Here is a 25,538-nt window from a genome sequence, read left to right on the forward strand (position 1 = left end):
GGAATTGAACTCACTCCTGATTTGAACTTGAGTCCACCAGAAGTTCTGACCGTTTGTCTTTGCAACTGGACCACAGTGACTTCTGAAATGAAGTGATTGGAAGTTATATTTATCCTTTTCATTACCTCAATAAACAATTTGTGAATTGCAAAGAGTGGAATTGAACTCACTCCCGATTCCCACCTCAAGTTCTGAACCAATATTTTTGCCACTGGACCACAGCAATAACTAGGAGAAGAATCAGAAGTCAGATTTATTCTCCGACTTTCTTAGCCTTACTATACTATGTCGATTTTTTAAAGAAAAAAGCCTTACTATATACAGACGCTCCACTACTTACGAAAATTCAACTTACGAACAACGGTACATACGAACATGTCTGCAAATTGCGTTTAAGTCCAAAAATGTTCGCAAGTCCAATTTTGTATTTCGCGCCTTTTCGGAGTAGTACTTCTTTCCGCCGCTAATACCGACGCCTGGCGCTGTGAGAGCTCAGCTCACCCAGCATCTACCTTCTTCTTCGTTGCAATGCGGAAGTGCGTGATGTATCTCGTGTGCAAAGAACCTTTTTCATTTGTATCATTAAATATCTCATGCATCCAATATTGAATACGTTTGGTAAAAAGCTAAAGGCTTCTATTGAGGGAGTTGCAAGGAAGAGGCAAGCCATTTCATTTGAAACGAGTGGCAATAATAACGAAGCTTGATGCGCGTGAGAGTGGTGAGCGTTTCACGGGCATTGAATCGTTCGACCGTCAGTACCATTTATAAACAGAAAGATCGAGCAGCAGGACCCAAATATTGAACGTTGCACAAAGTTTGCAAATCAATTGAATGATGCCATACAGTGCTACCGCATCATTTATGATGAAAAAAAGAAGAAAACTGTGCAATCGTCATTAGGTCGCTTCTTTTGGCCAGTTTCTAATACATAAATCTCTCTCTCTCTCTCTACAGTACTGTACATATTCTCTCCATTTTTTTTTTTCAGTACAAACCAATGCGTGTTACTTATACAAGCCTTAAACGTCCAAATGCACTTATATAAACCTTCAATATACTTATATCGGCCTTAAACATAAATTATAATACAAAATATAGCACTGAATCAACTTACAAACAAATTCAACTTATGAACAATCGCTCGGAACCAATTGCGTTCGTAAGTAGGGGAGCGTCTGTACTGTTTTTAAGCTTTTACACTAACTAGCAAGCCTATAGGAGTGTTGTATTTTTTTTAATTATCCTAATTAGGTGAGGTACAGCATTAAGAGTTACACTGAAAAATGTCTGTCTCAACATTTTATTCCTATTGAACGTTTAGCATGAAGCTTAACCAAGAGAGATTCCTTCCTCTGGAACACAATAAAACATTGGTTTTAATATTATTCATCCTCATAAAACTAGGAGCCGAAAGTTACTCCTCTCACATTACATTAAAAACAGCACTTCATACCACTGGGATTAAGGAGTGATTCAAAATCTTACCACCATCAATACTTCGGGATAGCAGGTACCGCTTGCTGACAGAGCGGTCAAACAGAGGAGCTGGCCTGTCAATCAAAGCGCTGGCCTGTCTCGTTTGGGCTTGAGTGCGACCACTGTAGCGGAACTTGGAGCCAATTACCAAAAATCCCTTTGGGGGTGGCTCTGGAGAGACCAACCTATAAAAACGGTTGGTTGGTTGGTTGGTTGGTTGATTGATTGATTGATTATGGTGAAAATAAGAATAGATTAAAGAAGTTGATGCGTGAATATAAACCCCAGATTTAAAAGGGACGCAATAATGTTCCTAATACATACTGTCAAGAATTGTCTCAATGGTAATCGGTGAGCATCCGTTAAAGATTTCAGGCAGCAGCTACATGATTGTTTTGAGTTGAAATCAAAAAAGTGCAAGCCGTCTGCTTTAGTTGCTTCAAGCACAAAGCAAATCAGCAAACAATTCCACTTAATATGTGGACTAGATCTATACTTAATATTGTCCACTCTGGACAATCTAATATCGCATTTTCCAGACTATAAATGTGACTACATTTTTTTCCTTTCTCCCTGACTACCAACAGCCTGTTATTTTGTTTTTTTAAGCAATAATTATCTAAGAGTGTTATGTTAACAGATGTCTATTTAGCCTGTTGTTCTCCATTTTTACTATTGATACTAAAATATGTTTGTTTTTGGTTTCTGATTAAATAACAAACTGGCCTCCCAAAAATGGGATTTTTTCCCCTTCGTGATTGTGTATTCTTTGGCTGGTGAGACTGATACCAAGGTGTGACTTATCGTCCAAAAAAATGCAGTAATCGATGACAAGGCCCATTTTAGAGGTTGTACTGTGCCATGCTGCAGTGCAAAATGTGAGTTACCTACCTGAAGAAAGTGTGGTGCTCAATGCAAACCTTCCATAGTCGCTTTGAGGCCCGATGGTTGGGCAATTTGAAGCCAATGGTGCTCTCAAACTGTTCATACTGAGTCGTGAGGGGAAAGGAGTGATGGATGGTGGAGTGTGAAAAAAACAGAAAAAACAAGGTGAGAGGATCAGATGTGGGAAAAGATGAAGGGACCGTGTGAGGGTAAGCTATCTTTACTATAGTGCCAGTTCCCTTAGACATATTTTCTTTGGTGACATCTAAGGTGCCAGTCCACCCAACCTACAAATAAACAACCTTTTCCAATGTTCAGTGATGTGAACAAAAGTGGGAGTTGTGTACTTGTACTACAAGTAGGTATACTTGTGTGTACTTGTACTCCCACTTACTCAAGAGAGTAGACAAAGAAAAATCACAAAATGACTTTGTCACTATCACAAGAATCTGCTTCACTATGTGCATAAAACAGTATAAGCCATTTAAAATAAATTGTGCTTTCAAGGTTGTTAACAAAGGTAAATAAATAAATTAGCAATTTCTGTGATCTCTAATATTTGCACTTTAAATGCCCTATCATATCTCGTTTTTGCACTCATTTTCTACAAGGTTTATGCTCATTAGATTGGCCGCTAACTGATACGTATAGAATAAAAGGTGTTTAACCATGTGACCATCCTTCCACTTGCTGTGTGATTTGTCACCCTTTTTTTAAGAGCTTCCATCATCATAAGGTGTAGAACCCTTCCAACGTCAATAATCATGAGAAAAGACATCCCAACAGATGTTTGTAGCTACCTCTCCAGGACGGATCTTGATGTAGAAGTTGCTCCTCTTGTAGGAGATCTTGAGTATCTTTGGCCAGGCAAAGCGGTTGATCCTTAGACGGTCTCGGTAAATCAGCAGACCATTGGCGCTCACACCGAGCATTATGTCAATTCCCTCGGAATCCTAATCATTATTGGTAACATGCATTGGTTTGGGGGGTTTGTAGCTACAACGGTATCATAGTAAAAGCACAAATGACTTGTCTTTGTACCTTAGCCTGATGTAAGTCCACCCCGTACATTGATAACTTCTTGGCATTTTCTAAAAAATTGACTTCTGCCTCTGCTGGACTCATTCCCCTACAACGAAATGGTGACAAAAAGTCATCTTTAATATCCTACACCCCAAAAAGTATCATTGGCATCAAGGTGAATGTGTGTACCGACCTGTAGTTACGATGAAGCTCCATTACTCTTTCCTCCAGCTCTCTTGTCTGGTTAGGGGCAAAGCGGAAGTCAGCAACATAGTCAGGCCCGTGTTCTTCAGGCTCATAGTCACCGAGTTCGGCCTGAACAGTATAAGAGCCCAAGAGGGCATGTGTAACAAAAGAACAGGGCAGGCGACCGGACAGCATGTCGTCCCTCAACTGAAGGCACAAGTAGTACCTAAGGAGTAAACATACACATTAGGCTTGGCCTGCTATCATTTTGTTTTAGCCTCATTGATCCAAGAAAGTTTTATACTGATGCTATTTCCGAATGATGTCCTGTCGTCTTGGCAGAACTCGGGAGATTTCAGTTTATCCTTAAGCATATACTGTTTGTTCACTTGTTGGGTATCAAAAGTAATGCCAATGATTGAAATATGATAAAAACTTGGATAAAATGAACAAAAATGCATTTTGTATTTCTCCTGTTCTTATTTGTTTTTGTTATGACTGCAATGTTAGAATCAGAATACCTGTTTTCTATGAAAGAGCATAAAATTCTCCAGTACCAGGTTAGGGTTAGAGTTATCTTTTATGTGACTTGTGGGAATCCTGAACTATGAGCAGGAACTGGTTCAGTTGTACCTACTGCAATGCATTTGGGTGGTATTTTTAGGAAGAGTTCTGAGGCCAGCAATAAAAGTTGGTCTTAAACAGTAGGCAGTTATGCCTAGGTGCCTGCGTATGGAAAGTATTATTTTCAGGATTTTTTTTTTGTTGTTCTGAAATTTGAGGTTGACCAGCAGCTGCTCAGCTTCCGCTGTATGTTGTGAAGGAGTAAATTGAAACCAAACTGTTTTGCATGGACTTCCAGTATGTGGACGATGGCATTCAGCCCCATGGAAATTGCCTTAAAGACTAGTTTTTGTAGTTTTAAATAGATCGGATGTTATAGTAAAATAGGAAACTTATGTAACTCGCAGCTTTTGGCTCATTTGTTCTTTAAATGGTTTAATAAAATCCCAGACAAAACTCCATGTCACAGTGAATCCATACTGATTGTCTTTCAGACTAGGAACCTGTCAGGTCGAGAGGGAAAGGTCATAAATATTCCCACCAATCATGCCAAAAGTTACAACCAACCTTTGCTCTGGGGTTGAAACCAACTCCAGTGAGATTTCCTGTGTGTTCAAATAACAAGCGCTTAGTGGGTTGCTTGGAAAGAGATCTTGTCTAAGCATAGCCACTAATTTAAACAGCATGCTGTTTGGGCATTTCGGAAATGTCGTGATAATTTTCCCTATTGAAAGAATCAAGAAACCTAGCATTGATTATAACCCGATATTCATTCCCATACCCATATTATCAGTCGTATTATGTTTTGATCCAATCCTGAAAACAACAATGACAAGAATCAGAATGGGTAAAAAATGACCGGACCGCTGGAGGAGTGGTTAGGCCATCGGCCTCGCAGTTCTGAGGTCGAGGGTTTGATCCCAAGTGGGTTCTCATTGAGTGAAGTTTGCTCAAGCACCCACCTGTGATCCTTTTTAGGATACATGGTTCAGAGAATGAATTAAAAATATGTTATATATATATATATATATATATATATATATATATATATATATATATATATATATATATATATATATATATATATATATACACTAGTAATAATAATATAAAAAACATGGTGGGAGGCCTATCGGGCAAGTAGTTAGCGTGTCCACCTCACAATTCTGGGGTTGATGGTTTAATCCCATTTCCGTCCTCACTGTGTGGAGTTTGCATGTTCTCCCTGGGTTTGGTGGGTTTTCCCGAAAACATGCAGGGTAGGCTTGTTGAACACTAATTTGCCCCTAGGTATAAGTGTGAGCGTGAATGGTTGTCCATCTACTTGTGCCCTGCAAATGGCTGGCCACCGATTCAGGGTGTGCCCGAAGTCAGCTGGGATAGGCTCCAGCATCCCCCGCAACCGTTGTGAACATAAACGGTACAGAAAATGAATGAATTAATAATAATTATTGGCCATACAATGCGTATTGTTCATCTATGCATTGCTCCATTTTCAACATTTTCTTCTCTTCAGATTCGAAGGCAATATGAATATAAAAATAATACAAAATAATAAGATAAAATAACAGTAAAAAGGTAAACAAGGTAGTTTACTAAAATTAAATTGTCTTAAACAATATTAAGCAATTTAGAAAATAAAAAGATAATTAACTGTTCTTAATTTGGATTATGAGTGGTCAACATTTTGACAAACTACTATACTTTTCCTTCCTTGTCATGTCCCTTAACTTACCGTATTTTCACGACTATTCGGCGCATCGTATTTTTAGCCGCAGTGTCAGTAACAATGCTATTTCTGTATTTTAAACACACAAAGCACGCACCGTTTTTTAGACGCATATATATTATATATGGATGAACATCGAAATGCAATAGCGCTGGCTACCGGAAGTAGCCTATTTCTGGGTTCCGGTGCGCAGTGACTGCTGGGAAATATAGTTCTTTCACGCTACACCCACACGCTAAAAACACGTTTTTAAAAATCAACGGAAGCAAAACTGAGTTCGGTTGTACTTTATTTAGACATTTTACAACTTACTCACGTCATCATCACCCACAAATCCATCAAAGTCCTCATTTTCTGTGTCTGAATTAAACAATTGCCCAAATGAGTCTTCCAAAATGCCGGGTCCCGCGGTTGTAGTTCTTAAGCCTCCGGGAATGACGGCAAGCTCCGAGTTATTATATATAATATACATATATAGTTCGCAGTCTACCTTTGAATGCTCCGTTGAAGCCAACATCTAGCGGCAGGATTTCTTTTGTAAATACAGCCGAAATGACGGCGAGCACCAAATTAGTGTGGTCGCTGTCATACTGAGTGTATTGAAGAACTCTATATCCCAGCAGTCACTGCGCAGTACTTTATCTACGGGAAATAGTAGAGTCTGGGGCTGCTTGGCGTAGTTGTATATATATATAGTTCACAGTCTAGCTTTAAATGCTCTGTTGACGCCAACATTTAGCGGCAGGATTTCTTTTGTAAATACAGCCGAAATGACGGCGAGCACCAAATTAGTGTGCTCGCCGTCATACTAAGTGTATTGAAGAACTGGGTGTATTAAGAACTCTATATCCCAGCAGTCACTGTGCAGTACTTTATCTACGGGAAATAGTAGAGTCTGGGGCTGCTTGGCGTAGTTGTCCTATCGACTGATTTATTTTATTTTATCGTGATAACAATTTTAGTATTGGTCCATATATAAATCGCACTGGATTATACGGCGCCCTGTCTATTTTGGAGAAAATTTTAGACTTTTATGTGCGCCTTATAGTCGTGAAAATACGGTAAATCTAATCCATCAGACTTTCTTCTGTCCCTTGCGCTTTTTATTATTAATATAAATTGTGTTCTACTTTTATTATTTATGATGAATTATTTTCAATATTTATTCTAAGCAGTCAGGACAGAGATGTGCACTGTTCTCCAAGTTCTAGTTCCAATACGATGGTCATCGCACATGTGTGGAGTTGATTTACTAGATGCTTACGAAGCTAAACTCCCATGAGATTTGCTGAGGTCTCGAGTATGACCGCTATTCAACCTGTTTTTGATATATTTTTCCAGGTTGAATTAAAAGTTGTACGACTCCGCAGGCAATTGACTTCAAAGGTCCCACTTTCTTTTTCTTTTCACAAAGGAATGCCAAATATAATAGATTAAGAAAAATGTGAAATTCAGTCAACTAACTACAGTACATCAATACAGCTATGTACTGTATATAAATACACACATCATATTGTCACCCTCATAAAATAATTGCTTGTCATTTTTATTATTATTAATAGGAAAAAATATCAAAATTGTAAGTAAGTATAACAAAATCAAACTGAATTTTTTGTTTTATTTGAAGAATGTTAAAAAAATACAGGGACAATTATTTAAAAAAACATTGATATTAGAATTTGTCTGCATTATAGGATTTAAAAAAGTAGCATACCTTTTGGAACTATTACAAATCATGTAACTGTTTCAGAACTCAAAGGTTCTATTGTTAATTAATTGTGAAAGTGGTTGCTTATTTGATTGTCCTCATTTGGAGGGAATTGGACTTAGGCCTAGGGAAGTTAGTTTTCTCTAAATTTTGAATTTACAGTATTTTTTCTTTCAGTTGATGTCTAAAGCTGTCTTGTTCTACTACTGAGCTTTCTCTAATGGACAAAGAGATGAAACTAATCTCACTGTAGAATTCAGACAAACCTGGTGATGTCTTCAATCAGCACTGATGGATCTGGGGGGTAGAATTTAACAGAAAATCCCAAAATCCAGCAGCCAACTGTGGAGAGATTAGCAACAAATTGTGCATGTTGTAGTAGTTTTTTTTAAATTCAACATGAACAGTTGGCCACATTCACAACAAGTAGTGGTATTTAGTTTAACACTTGCATGATTAATAAGCATTTTTAGTTTAGATCTTGCCAAAATATTACAAAGTGCAATAATTTTGGACCCTTTTGATCCCAGATGCCTCCTCACTGTGTGGAGTTTGCATGTTCTTCATGGGTTTGTGTGGGTTTTCTCCGGATAGTCCGGTTTCCTCCCACATTCCTCCGCCTGGTGCCCGAAGTCAGCTGGGATAGGCTCCAGCACCCCCCGCGACCCTTGTGAGGATAAGCTATTCTGAAAATGAATGAATGAATTATAAAATACATGCACATGCACGCACCTAACAAACACACCTTCACAAGTGTGTGCATACCGTCTCTATTTAAATAACTTACCCCGAATTTGCTTTTTAATCTCCTTGGATGGATCCAACCAATACTATTAAAGAAAAAAGGAGAGACAATGGCTTTTAAGAGATTTGACCTCAACAAAATCCTTCACAGTTATATTTTCAGTATCTCTGTTAAAAGCTCTTGCTTGCTGACTCCTCATGCTTTCCATAGCCGAGGAACAAAAAAATGTCTCTGTAAATGACAGGAGGCATCAACATCAGGGCTATAAAGTCTGGTCAAATGCAGAACGTTCCGTTTCAAGACAACGGAAGCTTTTATTGGTCTCTGTAGAGTGATCCCTTGTTGTTTCCGCTTGAAGTTTACAAAACTAGCCTTTGTAAAATGCTCCCTTGCTGCCAAGACGGCTTTCGGAACCTATTTGTTATCAGGACAGTTAGTATGCTCCATTAATTGATCTCAGCTTGCGCCCATATTTTCAGCATTCAAACAAATTTCATCTATTTAAAAGAAATTCATCACAATGACCTAACAGAACGTTTACGTTGTAATTCTTCATGTGTTAAGTTATGCCCAAAACTTCATAAATGTTTTACCGCCCACCCTGTTCGGGGTCGTGTGCGGTCGTTTGGTCACCGTCTTTTGATCGCCGGACTTTTGTTCGCGGTCTTTTGGTCGTGGTCTTTTGGTCGCGGTCTTTTGGTCGCCCGGACCCAAACAACAGGCGACCAAAAGACCGGCGACAAAACAAGGTAAAACAACACGGTCTATGCATCAATAAAAGCCAACAATGGCCCTGAGAAGTTTCACTGAGCGGACGTGTGAGTGTATAAGAGTTTGTATGTACATGAGTTGTCCCCTTAGGAAGGGACGTCAGTCAGGGTCTTAACAAGTTCTCCAACAAAACACAATAAAAGTACAGGAAATTTGGAGCTTTTCTTTAGCCTAATAATTAATAGGGCATTAAGTATGACTAATTTGAGCAACGATTTAAATGGTAATTATCAATAACCTTCCGGGCGACCAAAAGACCGGCGACCAAACGACCGAGTACCCCCAAAACTTCATAAATGTTTTACCACCCACCCTGTTCGGGGTTGCGGGTGAGCTGAAGTCTATCGCAACTGTTAACACTCGTCTTAACACTTTGACATTGTAGTCTCCAGTTAGCCTGTTGCATGTTTTGGGGAGTGTTGACAGATATTGAATCAACCTCTCAGCTTTAGTTATCACAAATATAGCTAAACGTGTTTAAATGCATCAGTGAGACCTTGGCATTGTCGGGATCGTGGAATGTCAAGCCAAAGTAGTCCCTCTCCAGAAGGTTTAGATGGCCACACACCATATCCAGCAGTGTTTGGCCCTTGGCAAATTTCTATCAAACACACATAGGCATAGAGAAACACATATATAAACATACATCTGCAATAACACATTGTGATTGAGTGGATAAAGCAATACAGATGGCAAGTGTCTAAAGTTGGTTAAAGTATGCCAAAGACAAAAAGGGGGCATGCTGAAGTGGTGTTCAAAAGATAATTAGATTCTTTTTTTTTTTTACAATTACAGTTATTATTGTTAAATCAATAGAACATTGGCGTCACATAAATTTTTTTTGTCATTGTGGAAATTTCCCAAAGCAAAGGAGTAACCTAATGCTTGTCACCACAAAGGTTCAACGCTGTGACTTCCCCTGTTGAGTGGGAGTGCTGACACTGCGTTGGCCAAGGAAACACACATCTATGGCTACACAACAGAGCACACCTTTAATTAGGTCCTTTGGATGTAAAAACAAGCGCTCTCTTGGTTGCACACAAACACACACATCTCCTTAGGCACCCGGCTCCTATGGTGACGAAGCAGCCAAGCAGCTGTTACCATAGAAACAGAAGTAATAGGTCCCCTGTGCCCTCTCCCACGCCATCTTTCTCTATATGGTACGAAAAGCACTGAACACAATCGAAGAAAAAAAAGCTCAAGACACGGGTTGTGATTTTTATCAACTTTCCAGTGAAGATGAACTGGCCTGTATTGCTCTTGGGCTCCTCCAGCAGTTTTAAAGTTACTATTTAGTCTTCCATTAGTCATTATTATGAAGCAACAATTGACAGTGGTAAAAATGCATCACTACTTGGAGAGCCACAATTCTCAAACATTCAATATGTCATTGTTACTGTTTGGTCATAAACATAGGACTACATATAGGTGAAATATGTTTTAAAATGTCTATGTAGTAAATTTCAGGTAATATGAAGCTCTTTAAAAAAATTAAAAAATACAAATAAAAAAGCCAAACAGTAATGTCCCATTAGCATTACTTTGATTCTCTTGTTTAACAAAAAAAAAGAAAAATTCATTACTTGGATGTTGTACTTAAAACAATTCTATCATGACCCCTGTCCAAGCATAGAATGGCATTTTTTTCTTCCAAATTTGCTGTAAATAAATACATTCTCATTTTTTTGGTTTGTTTGAATGTTTGTTTATGAGATACTTGTTTTTCACCCAGAAAACCCACTGTACAGAGGACCTTTCCAAACAGCAGCGTAAAAGACACGTGTGGTTAACCACAACCAAATAACATTTTATGAACTGTTTAGCCAACCTTTTTAAAAAGCACACAGATTACTGTGAAATCCAAGATCATTTACCAAGTATTTCCTGTTTAGAAGCCTAAAACCACCAAAAATGCCAATGGAATTCATGTTTTTATTGTGTAGCTCGATCAATAGCTACTTTATCAGCCTAACCTTGGTGATAGGCTAGGACTATTTGGGGTCAAAAAAATATCCAAGATGCTTGCTCAGTGTACTTCCTAGCTGGAATTGCAGTTGGGAGTTCACAGCATTCATTCTTGTGTTGGAACAATAGACTTAACCTCTACGACCATATGCACCTGCACCTCCTCCCCTTTATGGTTTCTTTCACCTCGCTGACACTTACATTCTATGTATTTTCTTTCCAGCCAAACATTAGCATGTTCATCTGTCAAATGCACAGCATATATTGCCTGGCAAGCTGCAAATACTTGTGTCATGGGCCAGGTGGTAGCCAGTTGACGTAAATGGAACAATGTGGCTGCAGCATGTGAAGGATGGCTTGGAAATATGAGATGGGGCTTTATTAATTCTATAGCAATAAAATGAAAATAATTGTTATTATGTAATTATAATTATGGTGCTAGCCATAATGTAAATAAATCAAAATTACTAGTACAGGATAATTGCAAAGTAGATGTATGAATCTACAATAGTGATGTCAGATACAATAGCAGTAACAATTTTAATCCTGCAATTCATTAACCAAATTAATAAATCATAGTAAAATATATGAAAAAAATCATACTCCGAATTTGACACACATACATCTTTATAATCTACCTACCAATTTCCATTGCGATCTGTACACTAATAACAAAGGTGTAGCAATTTTAATTCTGCAATTAATTCATTCATCAGCCCTGAAACACAAGTAAATCATTGTATGAAATTCCCTTTAGCACAGCTCCATCTAGTTGATGCAGAACACCTCTAACCACAACTACTATTACTACTACTTCTACAGCTCTATCTAGACGATGTATAACACAATCCCCTACTACTACTACCACCCCCACTACCACCACCTACCACTACTACCACCACTATTACAACTGCGTTTTATAATCCATTGCACCTTAGAGTGCTGAATAACAATACAGAACAATACGGAAAATGGTTTGGTGAGTAGTACGTCCGCTTCAATCAAGGCTCTGGCCTAACTGTGTTTGCATGTTCTTCCTATGTCTGTGTCTACCTCGCATGCCAAACGGACTGTTCGATATATGTGCCAAAGAAATATTTCATAAATCCATCTGGGAAAGATCACATTAGGGCCAATTTCATGGGAGAAACCTTCAAAAAATACACAATGGTCTAATAAAGTAATCAATCAAAATGTGGTCGTGGTGACATATTTCTCCACTGTCTAACTGGTTTGATAGAGGGCCGTACTAAAAGGTTTACATGGAATATAGTTGATATGACAAAGGGTGGTGTGTTCTTGTAACAAAGTCTATATCATGTACAGGGATCAACAAGGTTAAATAGCTTCATGATGAATGGGAACTAATTTCCTTTGGATCTTGAGGCATCTAAATTCAAAGAGATTTCAAAAAACTAGAATAGTTACTCAGCCACCATGGAGTCGTCCTCCCCACCCCTACAATAGTGTAAGAACAAACTGTATTTCCTGACGCAGTTGCATTTATTTGGGAGACGGATTGTCTTGTTGAGGTGTTAAATGAAGGGGAATGTAAAAGTGGTCTCTTTTTGAAACCAATTACAGACATTTTCACATTACATGATGGCTGTGATTGGAGCAGCATCACTTAATAAGAAAGAAAGAAATATTAGTCTGGAGATTTGCAAGATCACAATATCACAAAATCCTTTCGAGAATGAGTGTGTGTTCAAGTGTCTTTGTTTAGGCTTTATGTACTGTATCTGGTAAGTCTGTTGGTTTAACAAGCCCCAATGGAACAGTAAAGCCTTAAAGAACCTCAATGTATAGTTTATTCTGTCTTAACTGTGCTGACTCATAAAATAATTCTGATATTCATTAAAATGACTTGTGCTCTTTTATTGGAGATAGTATTTGCGTGAATACCGGTGAAAGCAACCCTGAGTTGTTTTACCTGACATAACAAATTGGTTGCTTTAGTTTCCTCAAAAACTGCACATTATTCCATTTACAGCCATCTGGTAATCATTTAAACAAAGTCAACAAATTCCCATTAGCCAAGCTACTTGTATAGGTTACCAACGCATTACTGATAATTGGCCAATTACTTTCTTTTTTGGCGGGTGAAAAACCTAAAATCTCGGGAATTTCATTTGTATCAGTTATATTCTATTATCCGCTGTGGGCAGTGTTCCTTCTAGTTCTCAATGGCTTCCTGCTTTGTACTTAAAAAAACGACCAGCAGATCTCAAAGCCAAGGAATCTCGCTTGCAGAATATCGGACAGAAACAGAACCATCTGAAATGGTTTTAACATTTAATGGGCTAAAATAGTGCAGGCATATAAAAATGTCATATAAAAAGGAGTCATTGTGCATAATTCCAGGAAATATTTGTATTTTTATTGTATTCATTTTATATTGCATATTATATATAATATTTATTACGTTTACATTTTTCTGAACTATTTTATATGATTAAAATGAATTATGCAAAAATACAATACTGCCAAACAACAGACAACTACTATATACTATACCAATGACCCATCTCAATCCTGCAGCATTAATCTGTGTCAACATATGAAATTTCATTGACAATTTACACATTCCTAAGGAAAACTATTTTTCTGTCAGCGTGAGTATAAAACATTGATTGCCAGCCCAAGCACTGACCGACATTATTTTTCTTCAAGTCAGTTAGCTGGCTGCCTGCCATCGCTACTATAGGGATCACAATGACAGAGTAGTAATGAAAATATAAAATGAAGAAGCAATATCAATACGCTATGGCAGACTTCTTTGCCTCAAATTGGAAATTCTATAAAGGGGCGTTTGATTGTGTTGAACATTGTCAATTCTAGAAGAAGTCCCTATATAAAAAATGATGTCAGCACCCACAAAAAAACCTCCATTATGATAGAAGTTTTTGTTTTGTGCACACTCTTAGGGAGTACCACAACATTTTCTCTTTTTATTATTCAGCATAAATGTCCTGTGTTTTGTTTTGTTTTTAAATTTATTTTTAAACAAAATTGAGACGATAAGAGTAAACATGCTTTACAGGTATGTTGTGGTAGGAAGCAATAATACCCCGAACGAAGGCATCGACCTGCATAAATTCTTAAATGATGACAAAGTGAGGAAAGTTGGACCCTGCGAGTGTAATTAACGAATTTAAGAAGTCCAGCTTTAAAGATAAAGGGCTTTGATCTGAGTTTAGATTTACAAAATCTAAAAGACTCAAACCGACTGCAATGCCGACAGTGAAGAGCCCCTTTGGGGAGTACGAGTCCAAACCTCCTGAGAAGTAGGGTAAGGAAGGCAGATTCTGCACTCAAAGATAAGAGAAAAGTAGGCTAGGGCTTTCTCTACTTCATCATCAGGTCAATCATGATACAAAATCAGAGTAGTTTTCTTCTAAGTGTGACATCTTCATAAGTGACTTCTAGGTGACAGTTTGGTGTCACCAAGAGACTGCAAACCGTGACATGTTTCACCAAAATTCATATGTACATCACTACTAAATCCTCTGAAAATATTCAGGCTGATACTTTATGGCAAGCATGTCCTAATGGTGGACAGCTAAGAAGAGTCTGTGGGTGGACACATCCTCCCTGCTTCCTACACTTTTATAGATTGAGTGCTGATAAATTGCAGCTGTCAGACATTATAAGTTACACTTCACGCAATGTAAAAATCGTCTCCAGTTGAATCCCTGACATCACACTACTGAACCACAAGTCTAAAGGGGAACGCATCGATTTGGCGAATAATATTAGATGTTCCTTTATGCTTGGCAAGTTCATTTTGCTCTTTAGGCTTGTTCCATTGGTTACAACACATCTCTCATCTGCAATAGTCATCTTCAAACTATGAAATTAAGCCCCAGTTGACAACAAAACAGGGAAAATGAAATTAATTCTTATGAATTCCACTCTTGCCTCGCTCAAAAACTTAGTCATAGTAGTATAGTATGTGAAATGATTCACCTCAACAGCAGTCTCATAGTCAGAGCCGTCAAGCAAACTGACTTTAACAGGGACAGTCTTGGGCCTTTTGTTGGTCTTCTGGGGGGATTTGGAAGCCTTGCTGGGAGTCTTGTCGGAGCTTTCATCTGCATCTCGCTGGTCCTCTGGATACTGAAAGGAGAATGTCAATTTTTATCTTTGTCTTCCTCTACTCATTCTAATGCATTTGCTTGTCTTTCTACAAAATTAATTGTCCGTTTGGTTGTGACACTACGGTAAGGTTTAAAACTGCTTAATCATGGTAGGTAGAATAACTGAGAGCCCCAAGTAAAATGAGCGCTGTGACTTTCCCAGTACACGCACCTGATTGGTTCGCTTGGAGTCACCCTCCATTGCACTTTTCATTTCCTCCAACAACGCCTTCTGTTCTGTCATAGATATAAATTTAAGACCTGCAAACACATAAATACAGTGAGTTCACATCAAATCCTGCTTGCTCAAAAGAACAGTATGGCTGAAATGATTACCGACCCTAAATGTCCAGTATGCCATAAAGTCCTGATTGATTTGACAAGTGCCTCTCTGTTGCTTTCCTCACATTAATTGAGTCATGCTGGCTCAGTGTATTAGTCTCAGCAGCTATTCACGTCCAGCAGGCTTTTTCTTGCACATAAAGGATGCTGAAACAAAAAAAAAAAGAAAATTGTAGAGTGCAAGCTCCGGCATCCTGGGTTCTCTGGCAGATAGCATAAATTCTATCAGTAGGCAAGCATCATGGTAGACAAGTCAAATAGTGGAAAGGAAGTCTGTGAGTTGTTATCTGAAGAAGTGGTACGTGCTTATAATGGAGAATGATAAGACACATGTGAAATGGGTTATGAAGAGAGTCACAGTGAGGTGGGGAGATGGACATAAAAGCAATAATCTAATACAGTATATGGGTGACGGATGAGACTTGTCATTTGAAGGTGACCATTCCAGTAAGTGTGCCAAACCCTATCTGTGCCCTTTTTCTGCAAGGAAAAGAGCTAGAATTCAGTTGGAGTCTGCAGTGTGTATAACTTGACCGAATAATTAATTTTATGTAAATCTACAGTATTTGCAACATTTCTCAATCAGAGAGAAAATTCTAGGTAAGTAATTATTTGGTATTTCTTTTGTCAAACTGATTTTTGTTGTTTCTTTTATGATTGACAACCCTTCAAAAAGAAAGGCATAGTATTATAAACGAACAAAACAAAGCACACCAGATTACAACACCTAAACATTTGATATTTCTTACTTATTTAAAATTCTAAGTGTTTACATTTTTTGTAAAACATCATTGTAGTATATATTGCACTTTGTATTCTTTTTTTTATTTTATCATTTGACAGCAAGCAGCTGGTTCCCAGTCTTGTCTTATCCCTGAGGCTTTTGTACTTACTAAGACTATTGTACTTGTCACTGTAATGATAGACAAATATACTTCGCAGTCCATTTGCCTGTTGAAAATGCTTTTCACAGAATACTCAGCTTTTGTGAACATCGTTCTTATCTGCCAGGTATGGGGGAAACAGTAAATAAGACATTTTTTCACATTACCCACATCCAAAGTGCTTACTGGTGTTTTCTCATTGTCATGCAGATAAATAAGCATCTCTGAAATTGTATTTTGTGGAATTAATTTAACTCTAATCCTAGTGCAAAAACAAGTGATTTTAAAGAATCAATAAAAAATATCAGCTATACAAAATGACTAGCTACATGTTTTTATGGTCATGATGCCTGTAATTTCTTTACCTTTGTGTGCAGTTCATACAAAATTGAATTTACACATTCTTATATATACTGACATACCTTATTCCGGGGAAGGGAACCCATTTCCTAGGTGCCCAACAGCAATACATATAATATGTAAAATACATACATACATGCATAGGTCGACAACACTAAAGACCCCTTCTAAAGATGGAGATGACTATAGATCAGAACACTATCCTAGCTTCCTCTACAGCCAACAGAAAATAATTACTACAAGATGCTAAAATGCCATTCAGGAGTAGAGTGAGCCAGTGTCAGGTTCTGCTGTCAGTAGTTCAGATAAAGAATTATTGTTAAGTGACACTCGAGATTCTGGCAGGTCTTCCAACTGACCTTGGCTTTACTCTTCACCTCAGTCATTTCTCCCCAAGGCATCATTACACCGAGGGCCACGAGCTGGTGTTAGTCCAATTGCAAAACTCTAAAACCACACACAGTAAAGTGGAAACACATGTCAAACTCTTATTCAACGAACAAAATGAAAAAAATGAATACATCTATGTATACCAGGACCATTCCAAAAGACAGCATATTATTGAGAAAGTACTAACTAAACTAAATACTAAACCTAATTGAAATTACATTTGTCTTCCCGGCATTTCTTCACAAGTGAGTTACAAAGATCCCAATTAGCTTCAACAAGTTGGCAAGAACACATTATGTCCAAAAGAAATGTCTCAAAAAGATGTTAGCTGTGTGGAGAGTACACAACATCAGAATCTCGTTCACTGATTTGACAATGCCTGTGTGGGGTGTGCGATCAGAAACTGTTTTTTTGTTTCCTTTCCTGAAAGAAGCTATATTTAAGAGTTGCACTTCAAGTATTCATTAAATGGCCCTAATATTTAAATACACATTAAAGAAATGTGCTTTTGGAAATTGTTCTCAATTGTTCTCAACTTTTCTCTCAATATATTCCCTTTTACGTTAACCTACCTCTACAAATGAGTGTTAGTATTGATGTGGTGTTTGTGGTCCCCCTCTTAAGGAATTGTCTAGAGAAAAAAGCAAGTGATGACTAATGACAAGGAAGTCAATGAATTTCCATCTTGTTTGATGTGTGGGGAAAAAATTGCAAAGGTACAGATTTTTTTTGTTGCACAATAATAGCAAAGAACGCAGAAAACACAGCAGCAGTCTTATAAACGTTTGCGAGGTTAATCTTACACTAAATACGGTTTGACTTGGAACAATCGGTTTTCATCATCAGATGTAATCAGATTTCGGGAACCATAGGCCAATGTCTCACAACAAGATCAATAGAGGGGGTTAATATTGATTCGCGTGCTGTGATTTATTGCCTGAGTATTTTATATTGTGGTCTTTTAGAAGTGTCCTTTTAGATATCCATTTATTGCAACTTAAATGATGCTCTAGTATCAACTTTAAAAAAAAAATGATGGAAACAACACACAATATGTCAAACGCTCAGGGAACATTGTTGTGACCTGGCATTTACCTACGTGTCGTCTTGTCACTGACTCTACACACAATCTTTATATTAACCAAGTACTGTGCAGGCCACAATTATCATTGCCATGTCTTCCATCACTGACTGTCTCTTTGCAATTAACTCTTTCCTTTTTGCATTCACAGTCAATCAATAAATCCAAACTAGGGTAAGGCTAGCTCTGAGAAACCAATACAAGACGATTGGTGGGGGTTGAGCAAAGGGAGTGGCAAGATGTCCTTGTTAAAGAGAGAAACCATACACAAACATACACACGCACACACACACATGCTTCAGACCCTTGGCACTGTGTATAGTTGGAGACAGATTGCATAGCACAGCTCCAGTCTGCTGCAATTCACATCACAAAGCATCAGAGATTAATGATTCATCTACTGAAGCAGTAAGGCTGCAACATCACCCTCCCTGGGACAATGTCAGCGGGAGGAAGCTGTGCTTTATGGATGTACTAATAGTGGGAAAAAAAGTAGAGAACTTGAGGGAAATTTGCACATAAAGTCAGTACACATGGCTCAAATTTGGGATGATTTGGAAAGAATGTTTTTTGAATGAATGACTTCCCCTAGTTTTGTGTTCTCCCATTTCTCTGTCATCAACTTTCCCTGTGTCGTATTCTCCTTAGAGGCCAACCACTAACTTCCTTAGCTAGAGGCTTTCAAGCGGAATTATCTTAGTGTAGAAAATGTATTTAATTGGAGGATCGTCATTGGCATATTCTGAGTGCAAGTTTCGGTGGGTTGGGTGGCAAGAAGTCAAGAACAATGACAGGCGGTGAAGACGCGATGAAGAATTAGCAGCAGAAACCTCTGACATATGAACATTTTAACGTAATATTGTCTAAACTTTTTTTTCTGAGGGCCACTCCCAGAAAATTTGAATGATGCAAAACAAATCCTTCAACTTTCACTTGGTAAACACTGATATACTGCAAAAGCATCACATTGTTAAAGCATTATAACTGCTGGAAAAATCTTTCAATCTTACTCTGAACCATCATAATAACCCATAATGTTCAAGGGTCGTTTCATTATATTCTCCGACTAAAAATTCATCTTTTTCTTTTTCCAATTAAAAAATCCCTCTTAATTGTACTTTATTTGTTTCATTCATTCATTCATTTTCTGAACCGCTTATCCTCACAACCTGTGAGACAAGGGTTACAAAGGGTCCCAGCCAACTGCAGGCACTAAGTGGTGGACACCCTGAATCTGTGGCCGGCCAATCACAGTGTTTGTTCCATCCTGCGTGGATTTTAAACATATCGTTTTCAAGTTTAAATCAATTAACCCACACATTTTGTAAATCTATACAATGAGAGCAACTTTCATGAATTGAGTACAGAATAAGACATTTAGGTTAGCTCACCTTAAATAACAAGCACTTCTTGGATTTTTCTGTTCATATTAAAGCATGTATTTCATCCTTAAACATATGAGTAATTCAATCACTGGTCATCACTTCTATAATAATCTCCCACACACTGAAAAGTGCATCTAATGAGTTGCAGGGGAGATGTGATACCCTATGCTTCATATTTTGACTTTTTGACTCATGTGGCTTTGAACACAAAACAGACATTAGGTGTCCCTATTTTTAAATATGCAGTTTCCATGGAAACTTCAGGGTAACATCTTCTACCAAGCATATCAAAATAAGATAAAGAAAAGAGAACGTGAGAGAAAAAAAAGCCTCAAGGCACTATTTTGTCTGTTGACACACTTGGGAGGTGAACCATCATCGCCTGGTGCAATAGCAAACGCAGTGACAGCTCCAATAGAAGGAAGAATATTAAAGTGGTAGGGACATAGGCAGTGGGTGAAAAATGTTGGGCAAGGCTTCTACAAATGATGTCAGTCACGATGTTTACACACCAGAAAATTATACAGTTACTTAACCTTCAAATATCATCATTAGGATGGTGCATCTGAGTATCATACCCATGGATGCTTATTACTGTCTGCTTGGGCGTCAAGCGCAAGACCAAAAGGACCTTGCAACAAAATTTGACCCCGCTGGTGGAATGGTAAAAGCGCACCACCTGTCGTTCACGAAATTGGCACTTGCATTGGGCATGTGCACCAAGCCAAATCTTCTGCAGGTATCTTGTCAACCAAATTCCAAAACAGATGTGGTGTTATCTGTGCTGCCACAATATCATTGTGTTGCATTCTACAAGACAGCCTGTGGGCAACATCAAAATTCTAGGCTCCTTTTAGTCATCCAGGTAAAACATGAAAATTTCCATATCTATGCATCATGTTAAAGCAGATAGACAAAAACATTCAATGTCATATAGCATTCATATGTTAGCTCATCCATGTAGGAAAAAAGTGGCAGTATATTACCGGCTACCATTTTGAACCACCGTGTAAAAGGTACAGTCACTTCTATTCCATTTGTTCATCATCTGGTCAGCCGTGACTACATCACTTGGCTCCATAGCAATACGCTGTTATGAATCAATCAAAGGACGAATCTCAATAGGACTCAAGGGGAAAATAGAATGATGCACACAGCCGTATGTAACCTAACCATCACCTTTGGCATGGTTCTCAAAAAACAGACTGACCTAGGCTATAATTAATTGCTTGTATACACCTACAGCTGCTGGATAACAATTTCAAGTGAGGAGTCTGAGGTAATGTGCATTTTTCCTGTCATAATATGATCTTCATTTCCAGATTGAAGTCCCTGGGGCTAATAACTTGGCAGTCGGCTGTTAAAGAGTCTGGCAATAGAATAATGTTTCCGTTTCAAAAAACAAAAAGTTTAATGTGTGAGAAAGATATCATGAAGGTCGCATTACTAAAATGCACACCAGATAGACTTAGATTAGAGGAGATGATTAGAGAATGTGGTTCATTGATGCATGAGTGGACAGATGGATGGACTGTAGATCTAATTTGCTCCCTTCTGGGCTTGGCTTAAACAAAAACAGAGTCTGAGATGTACTGCCTTTGATATAAGAAGCTCTGCAGCATGCATATAATGAAAATAAATAGGTATTCTTGACTTTTGTCTTCCAACAAATCTAGAGGTGATGATACAAAACCTACTGAATGGAACACTGGCTCTTTGCACAAAAAAGTCCAAAATCTAATGGATCTTTTTCGGTCCAAATAAAATGATGATATTCCTAAAGCTGTGTTTATATGGCTGGTCCAGACGAACCATTAAAAGGGTGCCCTATCTTGGTAAAATCTAGTCCTACGAACCGAGAAGCAAATTAGGATTGTTTTAGAAAAGAAGGAAAGAAAATAAATAAAGATCGGGACAAATCTTTAATGTTTCTGGTTGCATGAAACACTAGATAAACCCTGTAGTGATGCAGACGGGATTTTGCCCTCACACTGTGCTGCCTCCTTCCGAGCACATAATATTTACTTTGGTGTCATTGCTCATCTTGCTAGCAAAACTTCGTTGACTTTGTAAAACTATTGGTCTTTCTCGTCAGACTGTAAAGCCGACAAACAATGTGGAACAAGTGGGGAAAAAACACCCAGACAGCTTCTTTGGCCAGAAAGTATTTGAGAGGGTAGCAGAGGTGCCAGTTATTTCAGCGTGCTTTCTCCGTGCTATAAAGAGATCATTATTTCATATAAAAAAATAAAATGACTTCAAACATTCAGGACAGATAAAGAAAGACTATAAGCAGGGACTAATCTTGATTTAGACAGACACACAGATGCTTGAAGAAAATGAGGACGTGTACAGGAAAGTAAAAGAGATTAAGTGATGTTTTAAATTTGAACTAAAATTAGATCAAAGTAGTGTAAAACAGAGTTGGTGCGATGCCTTGCTGAGTAGTATATTCTACATCTGGCCTTTATTAATGGATTTTAAATACGCATGTCATGCTTGTGTTAAATCAGGTACTCCGGTTTACTTTGCAGAACAACAAAACATATTGGTGGGTCATTTTAATACTCTCAATTGTTGAGAGGTGCAACTACGTGTGAAAGGTTGGTTGTCAATCTCTGCCTTGTGAGTTGCTGCCAACTGGTTCAGGTTGTACCCCGCCTCCTAGCAATGGCCAGTTACCCTCATGAGGATGGGTGGGTGGACCAAATACTGGATGGACCGATATTATGAAATGTAGAATTCAAAATGCAAATTAAAAACTATTCATTAAATTAAATCATTTTTAAAATACTTTCTTTAACAGTCAGTATTTAAAATAGTGAAGGAGAATTATAAAATAGTTTCAAATATAAAAGGTAAAATTTCAGTACAGACTTAAATGAAAATGATTTTTTACATAGCACAAAAAGAAGAATTTTAAATAAGTAAGCTCTTGCAATGGCTATTAGAACCTCTAAAGTTTTTCCAAATATGCATATAAAAACTGATATAATTGTGTGGATGTGGTTGTTTCTTTTTGACAGAATTTAATGTTTGGTTGAAATTTAATTGAAGAGTTGTTTTTGCTTGGTTGGCGAGTCGGCCTAATAGTTCTGAGATCTAAGGTTCAATCCCAGGTTCAGTCCTTCCTGTGTGGAATTTGCATGTTCTCCTTGAGCTTGCGTGGGTTTTCTCTGGGCACTCTGGCTTCCGCCCACATCCCAAAAACATCAAGAGTAGGCTTGGTTGAACACTCTAAATTGCCCCTACGTATGAGTGTGAGTCTCCTTGTGCCCTGCAATTAGCTGGCCACCGATTCGGGTTGTCCCCCGTCTGGTGCCCGTAGTTGGCTGGGATAGGTTCCAGCACCCCCTAAGACCTTTGTGAGGATGAGTGGTACGGAAAATGAATGAATGATAGTCTCTGCGTCTGTTTGACTGATGCTTTAGTAAATCTGACTCTAATAATATGAATGGCTGACCACCCATGTTCTCAACCAGTGACTCCTACCCCCTTCGACAGCATTGCAATAAACGTGTTGCTCGCTTCACAAGATGACCACTTCTCCAGCCAGCCTATACAGCACTTTCACACAATACAGCGTGCACAGCACAGACCTCTGACGTCTTTGATGTGCCCACGCCTGCCTTCTCAGCCACGCCCGGGACACACACCATCTTCATTGAGCTGATTACACGATCATCTCCGGCAAATCTTAAGTCTGATGGTCAAATAAATGATTCCTCTCCTAATGATAATGGAGATGGAGAAGAGGAGTGATGATCCAAAACCAAATATGCAGCTGCTACCAGCTTCTACATAATGGGCCTCATACACTGGGAATCAAAAGATGCTCTAGTTCCATCTCCACCAATAGCCCTTGATGCTCATCTTAGTGGACGCATTAAACATGTCAACGCCCTCTGTCTTCTGACAAAGCGGCGCCTTTGTACGGCTCGGCTCCATTCAGGCATGCAGCTGGCTCTGTAATGTCAAACGCGGCGTGCACCTGTTCGGCCAACGTAGAACAAACGCAGTCATGTCTCGGTTCGTACCTATGCTGCTGTCAAGGCTTCGGTTGAAGGTGTGGCGGCGAGCATGCAGATCGACGCCCGGCACTGCTTTTTCCTCTGCCCCGGAAGATATAGCCCTGCAGGCGGGGAAAGCGAGCGACCACAAGCCGGCGAAAAAGGTATCGCTGAAGCGAGGAGGGAAAGGGAGGAGGAGAAGGGAAGTGGGGAACTCCCAACGTGGTGCGTGATGTGAGTGAGCACCACTTAGCATTTGCCACGCAGCATCACGTCGTCTTTTACCTTTATTTTTCTTTCTTTTTTTTCTTTTTTTTAACCAGACTATTTTTACATTTCGCGCTCAATAGGGATTGCAATGAGGGTAGCAGCAAATTAAATTTATTTAAAAAGTAAAACACGTGACCATAAAATCTTTTGGGTTTTTTAACAGCAATGCATTAACTAATTTAAACAAACACTGTGAAATCAATAATACTTGGTGTGTATATTATTTGGAGTTTATGCAGCTTGTGTATTGTCTGGTGTTATCATTTTCCTCAATTTAGACCTGTTCTCCCTTACTGGTTTGCCTTGATTCCCACTATAACAGCCACACCCCAGCTTCTTACCTTGACAGATACACAAAGAGCCATTTGCTCTGATGTTTCCTGGCTCATGTCCAAGTGTGTTGCTTCACAATTTCCACGATATGTATTGTGAAGGAGATCTGTGGTGTCCCCTACCTACTGCCCAGAGTTGCCTGGGATAGGCTCCAGCATCCCCACGACCCTTGTGAGGATAACCTGCACAGAAAATGAATGAATATCTGTATATCAGATGTTTTAAGTAAGTTGAAACTTCTCGTCTCATCTCATCTGATTGTCAATCACAGAGGCAGGGGACACCCTGAATCGGTGGCCAGCCGATCGCAGGGCACCGAAGTTGAAACTTTTCAAATAAATAAAAAATCATAGCGTTGGACATAAAGTTGGAATGAGGCCTGTGAGGCTTCAGTTTGTGAATTGTAAAGAAAACTTGTGTTTAACTGCTCCTTTGGCAGCAGTAATCTCAACTAAATACTCCTTGCAGTTGCAGACCAAGAATGAATAATCATCAGGATAGATTGTGGACCCAACCCCTATACCAATTCTTTCCATTACAGCAGGAGTCGTGCAATGTCTTTTGTGAAAGAACTTGGTCCAGCTTCTCCATGAGGGTCCCAAGGTATCACCCAGGTAATGTTAAAAACCGGAAATGTTTGGTTTAAGTTGTTTGTGCCAAAGGTTTGTTGCCCCTGTCAATAAATTCAATGGTTTACTTTGATTTTCTTCCCTGGATCCTAAGCCCGCCTCAATAGGTTTGTTCGGAACTTTCTCGAAATTATTTCGTAAATCATTTGAAGACCTTAATGGTGACGCACCATCCGGAAGAAAAAAAACTAAAATAAGCCACTTCCCGTAAAGAATCAGTGGATGTAGGTGTAGTAAGCTTAGTAAGCCTTTTAAAATTAACCTTCTTGATCCTGGAATTCGTTTTTTATTCATTACCTCTGGGTGGATTGGCTATGATTCACCCTTGTATCATCACATGGTTGGCATCTGAACACACGTGAAGATGTGTCCACATGGTGGCAGTCACATGCCATCACCACCTACACATGATATTGTAGTGGAACATGGAGTCACGTGTATGTTGTTGTCTAGTCACTTTTCAAATGCATGAACATGTTTTTTTTCTCATTTTGCCGGGCCAACTGTCTCTAAGGCCTACAATATTGCCATTATGATGTGTGCTGGTTCACTTTCTTCTCAGTGATGAATGAATATTAATGGATATATGTCTAGACGCCCAGCTCAACTAAGGTGTAGTATGCCTTTTCCGGGAATTCCAAATGGAATAAACACGTC

General features: G+C 38.7%; 1 protein-coding gene across 8 annotated transcripts in view; it reads right to left on the bottom strand.

The window, feature by feature from the left end:
- The window catches only part of LOC144076020 (band 4.1-like protein 1), a 37,565-nt gene extending 13,659 nt beyond the window's left edge, over nucleotides 1–23,906 (bottom strand). For 6 of the 8 annotated variants that reach the window (XM_077603577.1, XM_077603567.1, XM_077603562.1 and 3 more), the window contains exons 1-11: nucleotides 23,677–23,906; nucleotides 15,370–15,458; nucleotides 15,028–15,177; nucleotides 9,587–9,691; nucleotides 8,362–8,404; nucleotides 7,841–7,916; nucleotides 3,581–3,799; nucleotides 3,406–3,493; nucleotides 3,165–3,317; nucleotides 2,371–2,468; nucleotides 1,489–1,664 (exon numbers count right to left, since the gene is read on the bottom strand). In XM_077603577.1, the coding sequence (XP_077459703.1) occupies nucleotides 1,489–1,664; nucleotides 2,371–2,468; nucleotides 3,165–3,317; nucleotides 3,406–3,493; nucleotides 3,581–3,799; nucleotides 7,841–7,916; nucleotides 8,362–8,404; nucleotides 9,587–9,691; nucleotides 15,028–15,177; nucleotides 15,370–15,458; nucleotides 23,677–23,905 (1,426 nt within the window). In that variant the 5' untranslated portion in view covers nucleotide 23,906. Of the gene's footprint in view, nucleotides 1–1,488; nucleotides 1,665–2,370; nucleotides 2,469–3,164; nucleotides 3,318–3,405; nucleotides 3,494–3,580; nucleotides 3,800–7,840; nucleotides 7,917–8,361; nucleotides 8,405–9,586; nucleotides 9,692–15,027; nucleotides 15,178–15,369; nucleotides 15,459–15,537; nucleotides 15,687–17,142; nucleotides 17,231–23,676 lie in introns of all 8 variants that reach the window. The other 2 variants (XM_077603594.1, XM_077603586.1) reach the window with 2 other exon arrangements.
- Nucleotides 23,907–25,538: the final 1,632 nt, after the last annotated feature.

This window comes from Stigmatopora argus, chromosome 1 (genome assembly GCF_051989625.1).
Source record: "Stigmatopora argus isolate UIUO_Sarg chromosome 1, RoL_Sarg_1.0, whole genome shotgun sequence".
Lineage (NCBI taxonomy): Eukaryota > Metazoa > Chordata > Actinopteri > Syngnathiformes > Syngnathidae > Stigmatopora > Stigmatopora argus.